Here is a 15,849-nt window from a genome sequence, read left to right on the forward strand (position 1 = left end):
TGAATAACCAAGTTGAGACTTTTTCAGAAACTTTTGGATGTTCACCATGGGACTTAAATGGTAGCTCAACACCATCTGATGCCTTTCAGTGGCATCTCAGGTAAGCACCCAGAATCCCAAGTCACTTAGTAAAAACAAGCAAACAAAAAAACCCAAATACCAAAAAACCCCCAACTTGAATCATAAATACAATTATGCTTTTACATAATGGAACATGCTTCAGCCCTCATGAGCCAGGTGCATATGATACGTGTACAGTTCTGACTTATGCTCTCACAAGCCACCCAGAATCAGGCAATATGAGCTTCTTGTGGCAAGACATTTCAGTGTTACCTCAGTCTTTCATTTTTGTCTCTCTTTGTTTTCTTTTCTCTTCCTCAGAAGCACAGGCACACCTTCTCCTCTCTCTCCAATGCCCTCACCTGCCAGCTCTGTGGGTTCCCAGCCAGGGTCAAATGCAAGCAACGGTGGCAGCAGTGGCATTGTGTCTTCAATCAGCGTTCCGCATAATATCCCAAGCATAACTTCCTCTTATGTTAACATCACTTCCTACATCCTCTATGCATATGATATTTGGGAACAGGCTGATGCACTAGCCAGGAAGAATAAAGGTAAGATTTCCCCTTGAGCTTCTCAGACTGTTTGGAGAAGCTTTTTTTTTTTTTTTTAACTTCTAATACCAGAGGCAGCAAACTGTCTTAAAGGGGTTTTTTTGTTCTGTTTTGTTTTTTTTTCTCTAATGGAAACAAGATTAAAGTTACTTCAATGTGCTGGCTGAACACTTTTGTTGCCACTGTATGACATTTGTCTCAGTTAGAAGGTCACTTTAGAGACATCACCATTTTGAAAGAAAGGGAGAAAGAACTTCAAAGGGCCAAAAACTAAGTTGACCTGCAAAGCATTTTGCAGTTTACTCTTTCAGCCCATGGATTTGTGATCCATGAAGAGTCACTTTTTTCACTTTTTTTAGTATTAAGAATAGTGGCATTGACATCCCAAAATCCCTGACTACCCAAGTCCTGCAGACGATCACTGTTTGTAAGCCAAGCTCTTGTAAACTGTGTTCTCTGCTGTCTGACATGCTCTTTACTTCTATATTGCTGCATTTTTATTTAAAGTTAGTACATTGCTGCAGAAGGGGGAAAAGCTCTTGGACCTAGAGCAGCTCAGGTGATAGTAATTCACATAGGTTTTAGAAAATGACTCTTTGAGCTACAGAGGGCAAAGATGTATGTTCAGACTTGAGGAAGGAATAAAAGAACAGAGTTAGGTAGTTTATTAAATTTTTAAGATGTAAAAACATATTGAGTAGTGTAGGCCATAGGCCATTAGAACCATTTAAAGAAAGATTTTTAGATTTAGGTCACCTTTAAATAAAATAGGTGACCTAATAGGTCACTCAGTGCCTGCACCCCAGAATCCGGCCCTATATCACCCTGTACATCCCATGTAGTGTGCAGGACCATGGCTTGCAGGACCATGGCTTGCAGGGCTTCCTGCAGGCCAGATTACACAGAACCAGGGAGCCAGATCTGGCCCATGGGCTGCAGGTTGAGCACCCCTGATCTGTACTGTACTGTTCAGGATATAATAATACTAATTAAATCTGCTGTTGGCTGTCATCTTAGATCATTTGCATCTATGGCAGCAGTTTCTATGACGTTTCTGTACAAAGCTGTGTAGAAGTCTTTGGTACAGTTTATATTTACAGTGATAAACCAGAAAGTGAAGTAGGAATGCAGTAAAACCTGAAAAGAAGTGCAAGAGAAGTCTTGGACAGAGTAAGGCCAAACTAAAAATTCACTTAATGCTGGTTTCTTAACGTGAGGGAAATAAGCCACAAGTATGCTAAGCTGTAAATACTTCCCAGACAAGTTATCCTTGGGACCCAGGCAGACATTACATTTATTGTGTGATTAATGTGTTAATCGTGCAACAAACTGTAACATGCCACATGTTCATCATCCAATTTATCACATAAACCATAAAAATGGCAACACACCCACAGAGATGTTCCACATTCAACATATCTTTGTGCCTGGTTTGTATCTCACTTTTTGTATTGGCATCAGGTGGCATGGCAGCTTTAATTGTTCCTGCACATGGGCAAAGGTATAGTCATGTCATGCAGCCCAGCAACAGATGTTCAAGATCTGGCATGATAGGATACACAATTTTGGGGAACAGGGATAGAATTTTTTAAGATTCCATCACATATTTAAATTGTCTGTCAGTCACTTGACAGAATGATAGTAATATTCATATAGACCAATGTTTAGACCCTGTAGACCAAATGAATGATGCAGGGCTGGTCTGCAGGTCAGATAAGGTCCAGCCTGTGAGGATCAGTTCCTGGATTGCCTCTACCTGGCCACAGCTCAATCCCAGCTGAGTAGGGGTGGCACAGGGTCCCGGGGCCCAATCTTAGCCAGTGGGGGAAGCACAGGGCCGGATGCCTCCTCTGTCCAGCTAGGAACAGGCTCCATGGTCCCCATTCAGCCCCTGCACACCAGGCTTAGGCCCCACACTGCCTTGTGCATCCAGTGCAGTGTGCAGGACCACAGCCAGTGAGGCTCTCTGCAGGCCAGATTATGTGGCACCAGGTGGCCAGATCTGGCCCACCAACTACAGATTAAGCACCCATTATGTAGACTGTTCAGGATATAATAATGTTTTAGGAGCCTGTCAGACCTAAATAATTAAGATTACCGATCAACTAAATGGGTGTCAAATGATCTCAGCGGTCTGTGATCTCTACTCAAATATTAAATTTGAGTGGGGAATGGGAATGAAGATAAAATAAGCAGGGCACATTATGCCCCCTACCCACCACTGCCCCCATCTCCAGTCCTTTATTCCAGTTAAAGGACCTAGAGAGAACAGAAAATAAAGCATCTCCTTCACTAGTCAAGTTTCACAGCATAAGAAGGTCCACAAAGTGTTTAGAATTGGTATTATTTTACCCAATGATTTCTCTGTTGCGTTTACAGTGTTCTGAAGGTGTCCAGCAAGAGAATGGTCCCATAATAGTCCCTGGCCAACCAACACTATTTAAAAGGGTTAAAAGTTGACTATAGGCTGTTTGTATTTAAGGTTGCCCAGTATTTTCCATCATAAGACCTTGGCTTTGGTTACTTACAACTTTTCAGGCTGTGCAGGCTGAAAATGTCCACATTGGACCTCAGGCTATTTTTTCCCAGAATTTCAGATACAGTCCTTGAGTCTTCTAATAACAAGATTGGGGAAAATATGCTTTGTTTTTTTCCTTCCCTTTGTTTAAAAAAAAAATCCCAGAGCTGTTTTTTTGAGAAGTTCTGATGTCTCCATGCTTTGGATGAAGGGCTGAAATTTGGCTCGGTTTCAAATTAACAGGACTCATTACCTTTTGTTGTCATGAAAATTCACCCAAATTGACTGATTTACAAGTCCCTGAGGAAATTTCCAGTTTGCAGATGCCTAGTGAAGATTGGTCAGTTTGGCACTGTTCTCAAAAGGCATGTATAAGAGGTCTGATAAAAGGCTGTGCAGGCAACCTCAAATCAGGCATTTCCTAATCTTTGGGATGCTTGATTTTGCAACCTCAGTGTTTTGGATGTAATTATATTTTGAGCATATGAGTGAGAGTATGAGAGTGAAAAAGCCTATAAGGTATTAAGTAGGCTGTATACTTATTACATTTCTCCATACTACAGTATTGTGTTTTCATGAAACGTCTGTGATAAAAGCATTTCTGACAACAAAGTCTATGCTCTCATTTCACTTACTGCACCTCTTTTCCCTTCGGTTGTATTCACTGTGTAAAACCAACCAAACATTTTCTTTCTCCTTCCCCTCTTTCCAGAATTTTTTGCTGAACTCAGCACAGCTGTGTGCAGTCTGGCACTGAATGGTAGTATGACTGAACTGGTACACTACACTAGACAGGGTTTACAGTGGCTGAGACTGGAAACAAATACGCCTTAACTGGTGCTTAAGGTGGTTAATGCCTTGAACTCTTTTGCACTTTGGAAGCCTCAGAAGCAATCTGGTTGGCCAAATCATTGGATTCAAAGCACCAGGAAGGGAAATAATACAAGATGGAAGGGATCTGGTTACACTGGAAAACTATTGAACTGTGTTTTTTAGGGTGGCACTTGGCCACCCTGAAGAAAAGAGATGAAGGGAGGCCTCAAGAGATGATGACGCCTTCCTTTACAAGGACAAAGTGCAATGTATTGTCTGAATTGTTCAATGTATTGGTGGTCTGCAAACAACATTTCTGTGATGAATAACCAGCAGGACAAAAATCACACATGAAGAAGTGCCGACAAGAAGGAAATCTGCCTCCAGACATAATTATGCAGCATCTCAAAATCTGCCACGGTCACATGCCCAGCATAAAGTTTAGAGAAATGCTTTTGCAAACAGATGCAGTCTGCAATATTTGTTTTTGTTCCCCATGTCGAGGGGCAGACAGGAGAGAGAGAAACCCTGAACAACACCAAACAGCATTATGTTAAAATGGTTGACAGCAAAGCAATCTGCCTTGCCCATTTTCCAACCATATTTTTTGTGTTTGTAAACCAATGTTGTACTAATAACTCCAGGAATAATTGCCACCATTGCCTTCAATACTGCAATTTCACCTGTTAAATCATGGTTGTGCATGCACACACATACACTTTTCACTTTGAAACTATCTCAACTATGGTATTGCTCAGGTGAGGCCTTGGAAGGCAAACAGTTGAGGTGGGAAAGATAAAGATCAGGGATTGATAGTGCTGCTTTTCTCTGCAAGGAAGGAAGACAATTCTCACTGAGGATTATCACTTGTTTGTGGGGTTCAGTGTGGATGTCATGGGCAGCCAGAATATTTGTGCAGTCACAAAAAACCATTATTCTAAGTTGCAGACCTCAAAATTGGGAGGAATTGCTACTGCTCAGTTGTTCTACCAGGAAACGAAGGGTTAAATTTTGCCCTTGGATCTTCCCACACAACTCAGGAAATACCTGAGGACAGAATTTGCCACTGAAATATTGTCTCCCACTTTAGGCAGATGCCCCCTACTTCATTACAAAGCTATAGTCCAGCACCTCAAAATCTGCTTTCAGGGGAACATGAAAGGGAATAGTGATTCTGTGAGATTTGTAAGCATCTTTGCTATAAGTTGCATTCTGAAGTTATAGTGGCAGTAACCTGATGAACACAACCACAATATTTTTATATCCAGGTAGATACCCCCATTGCCCAAAGAGTACCTTTTGTGTATGAAAGCATTCTGCCACCCCTGTCAAATAGTGTGCCTTAGCCCTCAAGTTCTCTCTAGGAGCACCCTACTGGTGTGAATTGTGATGAATAAGACCGTATCCCAAAGGAGTTGTGCTTTTTGATTGTCTTTCCTTGTAGGAAGAAAAATTCTTTTTCAGTAAATTAGTTGCTTTTTCCACCTCGTGGATGGAAGTATTCACATGTAACATTGAGATGGTCCTGTGCATGTGCTGCAGCAATGTGGTATTCCCTCTCCGAGGTGCCCATTAGGGTTTGGAGTTTGACTAAAAGTAAATACTGCCAAGAAGTCTGAAATTTCTAAGGACCTGCCTCTGACCTGTTTATGACAGGGGACAATCTTTTTCAGTGTGAACCAGGAAAACTCCATTTGTACATGAGAAACAATGCACTTTCTCTGAGAGTCTCATGAGTAAATGAGATGCTCTACTTTTACAGGAGCAAGAAAAGACTTTACATTCTCTGCCTGCACAAGACCACCTGTAACCTTTCTGCATCTGTCCTTTTGCCCCCTTGATTTTTAAAGCCTTAGTTCATTTCAGGCATAAATCCACCTACCCAGCAGAAGCTAGCTCTGCATCTCTTCCACCAGTTTAATACATGGAATTATATGTACCTAAATAATCCTTGTGGAAGGAATACCACACTCGGAGATTAAGTTAAATTTTATCCTCAGACTGTGTGGGGAGGAAAACAGAACTGAAGTCCTTGTAGATCTACTTTTTTAGAGCCTACATACTGACATGAAATGCTCTTCCTGTTTGTCTTGGAACAAAGCTGGTCTCAGTCTCACAGTTGAGGAGGGATGAAGAAAGACCTATTGCTTAGCAAAGGCTTTCCACTTCCATCCAAGTTAAGATTCCATTTGGGATTTTGCAAGAAATCCAGACGTATGGGGGTAGATTTAAGGACAGAGGTGGATTTGGATTATTATGGGGTTTCTAGATGGCCCCACAAGGCCCCGCCCCCTCCCCTTTTCTTAAAATCAGGTTCAGTTTAGGTTCTTCCTTCCAATTCTGCCACTTGCATCGCATTATGCCTATACATGTCAGATTGCACATGAAATAATCCAGCTCATTGGGAAGCAGTTTTCAGTCATATGTTACGCTTTGATGTGCCACTCTGGTTCTGACTGCCCTCTGGGCTTCTTCTGGATCAAGCAGCCTTCCCTTCCCTGACCCACTTATTTGAGCACTTTATTACTCTTCCCCTCAGGAAAGCCAGCTAGAGGGAATGGGCAAGCAAAGTCCTTGTCAAAAAGATCCCAGTAATGCAGATGCACTGTTGATTTTTGCTGCCTTACAGGGTTATTCATGAACAGTGGGGTAAAATAATGTGGCATCTAAGTCCTGTAATAGAATTTGAATTGTCCCTAGTGAAGTGAGCTGCAAAATTCACAATTACCTTGATGGGAACAATATTGGGCTCATAGTCAATTCATCACATACACTGTGGTTCATTTTCAGTCTTTCATTTTATAAATGGAGAGTGGTGTATAGGGATCATCTGAAAGCTACAAACCAGAAAGCTGCATTCTATTTTTGCCCTTTGAAGGGACTGTATAAATACTAAAGAAGAAATATCCCCATGCTCCAAACTACATCCAATCTGAGGCCCGCTGAATTCAAGGGGAAGATTCCTGTTGACTCTGGATCAAGCGCTTAAAAAGGGAGGGGAAAAAATTAAATATTATTTGCCATTTTAGAAAACAGAAAGGTGGTGGCTGAACCCTGCAAGGAAAGGAGAGAAGGGGGCTGTGGTAGCCAAGCAGCTTCCTTTGCAGGCAATATTTATTTAGAATTAATTAATGTATTTAAATCGTGAAATGTTCTATTTCAAAGATGCCATTATTTAATAGTGTGAAAGCCCCATTCATGCTGGAGCCATGCATCTCTTCTGTAGTTGAAAGTCAAAGTTTGTTGGGAATGTTGTTTTTAAAGGCAAAGTCCTTGTTCTTGTTTTTGTCTTCTCCTTTCCCCCTTGGTTCCCATTATAAATCTGTACATTTTAAATTTATTCTGGGGCATCTCTTCATCTTGTAAATAACATTTATTTTCCTGCCCTGTGTGAGATGAATTTTCAGACTGATTGATTTCATTCATGTGGGGTAATAAAATAAACATGAAATGACCTAGCCTGTTCATTGAGTTGCTAGAAAAGTCATTATGACCTTTTGTAGAGAAAATAGTTTTTTTGCAATCTGTCTCTCTCTGTCTCTCTGCATAGTGGTGGTGATTTTTGTTTCTAATTTATTTAAATGTAGCTTGCTGTATGTGAAAATGCTTTTTTGAGTTTCTTCCATATTTGAAACTTATTGCCATTTTGCTTTGGTAAAGAACCTATGACTTGAAGTTCAAAGGTTCTGTGTGGCTAGAGAGTTGCAACATGTAGACATCGACCTTACTTCCTAAAGACATGAATGCTGGGGACTTTGTGACAAGTTGGAGCAAACCAGCATTTAACATGCAATAATAGCTGTTTCAAAGCAAAGCCAACAGTCATTTTCCTTGTAACAAATGAATTGAGACAGCAATAATACCAAGTCAGGAACACACAGGTCATGAACACTGAATTGTCTCTCTCTCAGAATGCCCCGAGTAAGATGCACACCTTGTTTCTGAAAGGCAGAAAGAAAAAGCTTTCCTTTCCCCCCTGCAGGGGCAGAAACTGCTATTGTCATATTTCCTCGCTTATGGTGTGCACCCCAATTTCCAGCAGCTGAGTTTTGGGGGAAATGCTGCATGTTGTCTGTGAGAAAATATACTATGTTACAAGGCATGATGTGGGAGGAAGCACTGGTTAGCTGTACTGTATCATTGCATCATATCTTTAAAACACTGTTTTTGGGGAGGAGAAATCTGCCCTTCTCCAATCAGGTTTTATGATGCCATTTTATGATCCCCAGCTTTTCATTCCATGCCCAGAGAGCTCACTCAGATGTTACTGTCTGTTAATGATGTATCTCCTCACTGATTCTGGGTGACAGTTACTTTCCATGGCCTTACACCAGTTTTGTTCATATTGGATTTTTCTCCCCTTCCATTTAGCATTAAAAACGAATCCTTCCTTGGAAGAAAGATTTCACCTATCTGTATGCACTATTGTGAGAACTCGTGTATAATTCAGGCCCTGTGTGCAACTGTCATTGCACCTAAAAGAGAGCATTTCCTAATGGTGAACCTTTTTTTATGTAGTATATCAAAAGTAGTAGCTGCTGAACCCTGTTTAGATAGTCATGAGATTTGTTACTGTTACAGAAAATGTATAGTTAAAAGGGGTTTTTTGTAAGCAAATGCACTTTTTCACTGCACACTTTAAATCCCAAAGGCAAAACTTGTATCGAAGTAGGAAATGCAAAAGAACAGTTCTAACATTTGAAGTGCATGCTCCCAGCTAACAGGTCATGCTGCTATAACCAACCATACAGCAGACACAATGAACCCTTTTTAGCATTTGCTTAGGCTAGTGTGAACCTGGAGGGTATCAATGAAGTCATTGCTGTTTCCAGCAGTCAAAACTGGGCCCAGAGATTGACTTCAGTTTCACATGACTTCAGTAAAGACCCCATGGAAAACTGCTTTTGGTTTTGGCACTCCTACAGAGTCTGCTTTATGTTGCTACTTTTTGTGTGTATACCCTTTTTTCCCCCTTTTGCTTGGTACGATGAGTTGGTTTCTACCTTAAGCTAACTTCTTTTCTGTCTTATTGGTCCTTTCTGGAGACGCTCGACATGTGAAATTGCTGTTCTATGAACCTGGTTGACCTAACAATGTCTCTTTCCCCTCCTCCAAAAAACCCCAGAAAATGAATGTCCCACTTTAACCTATATATTGTTTTCCAAAGTATATATCAAACACTGGAAAAAGCCAGTATGTATGGTGGGGGAGAAGTAGTCATGTGAGGAAAACCTAAAGTATAGAGCAGCTGAGAAATCATGTAATGGCAAATGAAGTAGGAAAACAGGGTATCTTCCACCCTTTTGAAGTAAAAACATTGTTTTTTTTTTTAATCTTCCCTCTGAAGCATTAAATACAGCATTCAAAATCTGTTGGACATGAAATTGAAGACTTGATTTCTTTTTTTTTCTTTTCTTGAATAAACAGTCATAATTTTTGCTAATTGTTATAATTCTTTGCAGTCCTTTGGACTCCATACAGGGCAGCACCAAAGCCACCAATGGGTATCAGTCAGTGGGAGGCAAACAATCTCAGCAAGACCAGATCTTCCACAGGAGTACCTGGAAACAGCTCTTGTTAAAGTCAGTGGAACAACTTCTATTTATATTCAATGACAGGAGTAGGCCACCTTTTCCGGCTACAGGCTGGAATGACCCAGTTGCCAGTTGGAGGGGGGTGGGGGAGGGGTTTGGTTTTGGCTGTTGCTGTTACTTGTTTCCCCAGCAGCATAGGGAAGTGCCTGCAGCTGGTACTTCCCCTGTGGTGGCATAGGAAGAATACCTGCCAAAAGTATTCAATCAAGATCTGGCCTGAATTTACTTCATTAACTTGGGGATAAACTTTATTATTTCCTAGGTAATATGTCCTCTTTCTCTCCCCAGCTTGAAGTTGTATCCTCTGCCCTGCTTAGTATAAAATGTTTATGCCAAAATTCCTCTGCAGTTTAATATCATATATGTTTAGCTAAAAGCAACAGATGAAATTTGTAGATTGAACAAAACATGCATGATGCAGAGAAGTCTGTTGCTGGAGAGAATGTGGGTCCAGTCAAATGCACCTGACTTTTCATGAGGGAGAATATCCCTGGTAATATAATTTAAAGATTATTTTAAAGACGTGTCTGTTCCTTGATGTATTTATTGACCAAATCTAATTTTGAAATTGTATATAATTTATTTTTTTAGTTTGTTTCATCTTATAGTTGGATTTTTTTTCTATCTTCATCTTCTTGGACTTGACTTCTCCCACTTCTTTTTGGAGACCAATAATACTTTTAGTTCTAGACCCAAACAACTGCAATATAGTTGGATTTCTTGTGCTTGTCTCCAAACACTAAAATATCTCACTGGCAGCCTATGCTTTGTGTCTGTTGCACATTTGGTAACCCCCATGACCACTACAAAGCAACAGTATTTCTAGGCCAGCAGCAGCGTTTCTGAGTTTGTTCCTTTAAATTCTGTTCCTGAAACTCAGAATTATATGTATATTATTGCACCACCTTGTTATGCATTCTATGGAGATCTGTGTTGTTAAGGTACTGATTTTCCCATCCTCCAACTTAGTAAAATTTAAGGTTGATTTCCCCTCCTGCCCACTCTTTGGGTCTAGTGTTTCATCTCATAACAAGGCAAAATTGGTTGTTTCTATTGAGCCACCAAGAAATTAAATGCAACTGATGCCTGTTTTTTAAATTCATATTTTGCAAATTGAATATATGTCTCTGTCTAAATGAGGAATGTTTTTGGCATTTGTCTTGGTTCGGATTCCATTCATGATATGTCACAAATGGAAGCTATTTCTTAAAGCTGGTCAGACTTTTTGCTTGCCATAGGAAACAGAATAGACTCCAAATGCTGAGCTATTTTAATTAGCTTTTTTAGCCACTTTCAATGGCATGGAGAGCTATCTAGTTTTTTTCTAGAAATCTATGGGAGTCAGGGTCATAGGAGTTCTGATATTCCTTTAGTCAGTCAAGTTGCATCAGTCTGATCTAATCTCAGAATGAGGGCAAAAAGTGAAGGTCTTACGAATGCTTTCTTTCGTGAAGTGGATGTTTGTAACAGGCCTCTTAGCACAGGCAGTATTAATGTTGCCAACTATCCAGGCTATGGATGTACATTGATCAATGTACTGCATGTCTGCTCAGTTATCTTTTTCCTAATTTCATTTCAGTGTGTGTGGGGTGGGGGGGGTGGGGAAGAATGTTATCATACAGGGTCGCTTGCATTTTTTGGTCTGTTTATATCACTTTATTTTAGGTTGAATCAAATATTGGTTTTATTATTCAAAACTGTTCTTTTTAAAGTAAATTGTCTAGTCTGAATGGGGAACATTGGTTATAGTGATGTTAAATTGTCTTTAACTTTTGTGGAATAATGTACCAGTTCTCCATCATCAACCATTCTTAACACAGCCTTAACCATTCACTCTGAGAGGTGGTGAGTGCCTTTGACTCCTATAGGCTTCCTTGAAAGTTGAAGCTCTTCAGAGGCTTCATCTTGTCAGGTACTAATGGGAAAATGTGCAAAGGAAACTAATAGAGAACTGATGTATTTTTAACTATGACAGCACCGAATCTGCATTCTGGGGCTTCTGTGAATAAGACTTAGCTGCCTTGTATGGTCCTTTTGAAGAAACTTAAAAATCAGAACTGTGATCAAGCCTAAGGGGGTGGGGGGAAAGTATGTGAACAATCTCTCCAAAGTTGTGCACGGATCTTCTGTTTATTCTCCCCATCATCGATGAATTGCTATGTGTGTGTACATACATATCTATATCTATATTAAACCATGCAATTTTGACTTGTCTTTCCATTTTTCTGATGAGAGAAATGCCTGGGGGTCAGCTGTAAAGATTTAAAAAAAAAGCAGGAAAATACCATTGGTTGTCTGGACTGAGGAAGTCCTCTTCACCCCCTTTGTACTCCAGTTCTCCCATCATAACTTCCCTGGCTTGCAGGAACATTATCTGCATAGCTTGTGCAGTAAGTACAGAGTATTCTATTACTTCCTGTCGCTGGGACTGTGTTGCGAATCCCATCTTGGCTACTTGTGCAGCACTCACTGAAATCATCATAAAGAAGTGTTAATGGAGTGATCTCACCCAGATGTGAAGGCCAGACACCAAAACTGCTGGAACTTTAAAAGTTGAAACAAAACTCTTCCCCCTATGGCTTTATTAGCCTGCTTCAGCACAGCACTTGTTTCAATCCCATTGACTTCAGTGAAAATCAGATATATGCTTAAGTGTTTTGCAGAGCTGGGTCATCAGAAAGAATGCAGGTGCCTCTCACTTCCTCAGTCTGAGGTTAGCTTGATAACAGTTTCCCATCAGCATCCCTTGGAATAGATGTCCTGAATATGTAAATTTTCCCTCATCAAAACAGGATTAATTGCAGTCAGTGAATTTCTTTTTCAGGTTATCATTGGCAAATTTGAAAATATTTTCTTAAGTGAAAGTAAGTAGAGCTTAAATTTCTACATTATATTTCTACTTACAAGTGTCCTGGGCAGTCCCCCTAGTGGGACCGTATGTCCTGTGTTAGGTGAAGGTCCTGCATGCAGGTTAAGAACCTACATAAACAACTGGATTTGGCTGACTGCTCCTCCCAGCAGATGCCAGGGTAGTTTAGGACCCCCATGACAACCATGTCCCTAGACTATATGGCCTCTGAGAGCTGCCTCAAGAATTCCAAGTCTTGCTTTTCCTCTTAGTGTGGTGGTCTGTAGCAGACCCCCACCACCAAGTCCCTTTCCCCACAACCTCCATGTATCCTAACCCACAATGCCTCAACTTTCTCCTCCTCTGATCCCATTTTGACTAGGGTATAATGCTCCTTTACATAGAGAGCCACCCCGCCCCATTTCCTCCCCACTCTGTCCCTTCTGTACAACCTGTAGCCCTCAATGTGTAGTGCCCAGTCATGGGTAGGGTCCCACCAGGTTTCCATTAGCCCCACTAAATTGAAGTTATTATCTGCAAGCAGAAGTGCAAGTTCTTCCTGCTTGTTCCCCATGCTCCTAGCATTAGTATTTGCCCTCCAATGGTGCCTTTAGTGCCTCCCCCATTCTGATGCCCAAAGGGCCTCTTGGTACTTACCTGGGGTATACAAACTGAGAGACATGCAGCAGTAGGTTCTAGACTCTCTCTATCTTGTGCATCCCCATTGAACTTAGTTTAAACTTTGGTTGGGGAGTTGCAGTCATTTGCAGAATGGAGAAATTAGAGAATAGGGCTAATAACAAAAAATGAAATTCAACTAAAAAACATTAGGTCCTACAAATGAGGAAGAAAAAACAAGAGGAGAATGTGGTTGGCAGTTGCAGGACCTTGGGGTGGGGGCTGAATCACAAACTCAACATGAGTTAGCCGTGCACTACTTTTGCAAAAGAAGCAACTGCGGTTTTGGGCTGTTAGACTTAGGCTGTCCAAGTGGCAGCACATAGGTTGAATGTGACCTGGCAGGAATTAATTTACAGCCCCTGGGCTCCCACCCAGTTGCTACTTGCCCCATCACTCCAGCTACAGCAGCAGTCAGGTCTCCCAGCTCCCCCTCCAGCTTCCTGTTCCAATCCCAGGGGCTGGCACAGTACAGCCCGCAGTGCTGGGGGAGCCTGTGGCCTTCAGGGGTGCCCACACATACAGTGAAGGTCAAGGGGGCACACAGGGACTTAGAATTGGCCAATCCAGCATCAGACCATTGTATTGTAAGACTTTGGAGGTGAGACTACCACTCCTCAACACTTGTTAAGCCCCAGATGGAATTCTGTGCCTCGTTTTGGGCACTGCATCTTAAGGAAAATGTAGAGCAAATGTAGTAGATCCAGAAGCAATGTGATAGCGGTTGGAATGCAAGCCCTATGAGGCAACAGAGAGGGAACTAGATATAGTCATTATGAAGAAAAGATCAAGGGGGCAGGGTAGCATTTTTCACATATTTGAAAGGCTACCATAAAGTAAAAAACTGTTCTCCCCTCCTACAGAAATCAAGATGAGGCAATGAGTTTAAAACTAGGGTCATCCAGCTCCATGGGTCTTGCACCAAGTCCAGCCCATGGACTGGCCCCATACCACCCATCCAGTCTGCAGGGCCAGAAGGTGGAGCACCACTGGTTTAAAATGCAGTGAAGGAGATTTAGATTCCATCTAGGTAAAATCTTTGTTAACCATAAGAACAGGAGGACAATGGAACATACTGCCAAGGATTCTCCTTTGTTGGAGGTTTTTGAGAAGAGGCTGGGCAGGGATCTGTCTGGGATGGTGTCGGAAATGCATACCCTGTATCTGGGCTAAATAACCATCTACCAGCCTTGTCACTGGAAGGGGCTAGAAGAAACTGCAGCTTTCTGGAGTAATGTGTGGTGATCTATGCAGTGGTTAAATGCATGTATTTTGGTGTAATTTGCTGGCTGTTACTCAGTCACAACACTGGCTTAGGGTGTGTCCGGACATCAGATGGCTTATCCCAACAGCTCGTGCTGGGTTAGGTGTGCTGACTTGCTTTGTCCTATTTTTTCACTGTTGGAAACTGTTGGCAGAGTGGGGGTGGAGATGAGTTGCTTGTGGTTCTGGGCCAGCATAAACCATCATCCATCAAGAAAATTAAGACGTGGAAGCTTTTTCTTGCTAGCTGTGTAATCATAACCAAGCCTCTCTGCCCCACCCAGGCACAGTTATAACCACATAGTTTCCTGCTCACTGCACTAATTTTCAAGATCATTAATTTAGTAAGCATCAGATAACTTGTTCTATTGTGCACAGCCAGGTTAGGGGCCACCTCTGCAAGTGAGACATGCAGCCAGAAGCCTGCATGCTTGCTTTCTTTCAAAGTTCACTGCATGTGTACTTTATCATCTCCATGAGACTTCTAGCAGGCCAGCAGTACATAAGCATTGGCTCCAGCAATGCCTCTGCCCAATTAAAAGATCATATTACTGTTCCAATGGAAAATGTTAAAACCGTTCTAAGCTGCTTTATATAAAAACCAAATTACTGGGCACAGGTTAAAGGGAAAAGCAATTTTTTTTATAATATAAAAAAATGTTACAACGCAACATTCACTGCAAACCCTCTTGGGAAGACAATGGAAGAAATTCCAGTCACTGGCAGATTTAAGGTGACATTGCCTAGGAAGCCAAACAGAGTCGCTTTAAAATGCTGTGAAGTGACAGCAACCCTGAATTCACTGGCAGGAGCCAGGAAAGGACTCCAAATAAAAATCTGATCTCCTGGCTACCAGTGCTATGTCCTCTGCCAATTCCAGGCAAGAAAACATGCAAAGGCTTGTTAAATAAATACAGATGTGACAAAAGCAGCCAGAAAAGGATTAAAATAAAGCAACTGGAATAAAGAATTTATGCTTGCAAAACCTGTATACCATGCATCAGAAGGAAAAATCTATGCACAATAATTTAGGCTGAAAAATTATGCTACAAAGCTCTATTTAAGCAGGGAGTAACTTGTTCATCTGCAGGTTGTTGGTTCTAATCTATCCTGAACAGGTTGATTGTGTTTTATTGCTAGATGAATGATGGGCCAATGTGCAATGAATCTCCCTTCAGGTCCTAATGGAAGAGTGGTGATCACATCATACAATTCTGTCACAATGGCTTCCCTTGTTAGCAGAGGGAGCAAAGATTGAATGGGTGAGGAAACTGAACTACTTGCTCCTTCCTACACAAGTAGTTTTTCTATGTCAGTCTGACACGTTACCAGGGTCAATCAAGGGAAATTTGTACTTGCCTGTGTCAGTCTTTCTCACTCTTATCTTCCAGTACTGCCAAACAAGATGCTTAAAAGTGTTGTTAAGCCCTGTTGGACATGCTGAAGCAGCTTGAGGAAAGAGATCCCAAAGTGATGAAATCCCTATTTTATGGAAATGCTGAGTGTTCCCCAAAACGTTCTAAA

At 41.4% G+C, this 15,849-nt stretch overlaps 1 protein-coding gene across 3 annotated transcripts in view; it reads left to right on the top strand.

The window, feature by feature from the left end:
- AFF1 (ALF transcription elongation factor 1) overlaps window positions 1–7,407 on the top strand; it is a 204,397-nt gene extending 196,990 nt beyond the window's left edge. For all 3 annotated transcript variants that reach the window (XM_090037027.1, XM_090037026.1, XM_090037028.1), the window contains 2 exons: window positions 382–611; window positions 3,842–7,407. In XM_090037027.1, coding sequence (XP_089893153.1) covers window positions 382–611; window positions 3,842–3,963 — 352 coding nt within the window. In that variant the 3' untranslated portion in view covers window positions 3,964–7,407. The remainder of the gene's footprint in view (window positions 1–381; window positions 612–3,841) is intronic.
- The last annotated feature ends 8,442 nt before the right edge of the window (window positions 7,408–15,849 follow it).

Source organism: Crocodylus siamensis, chromosome 2, assembly GCF_052110815.1.
Source record: "Crocodylus siamensis isolate JL-2025a chromosome 2, ASM5211081v1, whole genome shotgun sequence".
NCBI lineage: Eukaryota > Metazoa > Chordata > Crocodylia > Crocodylidae > Crocodylus > Crocodylus siamensis.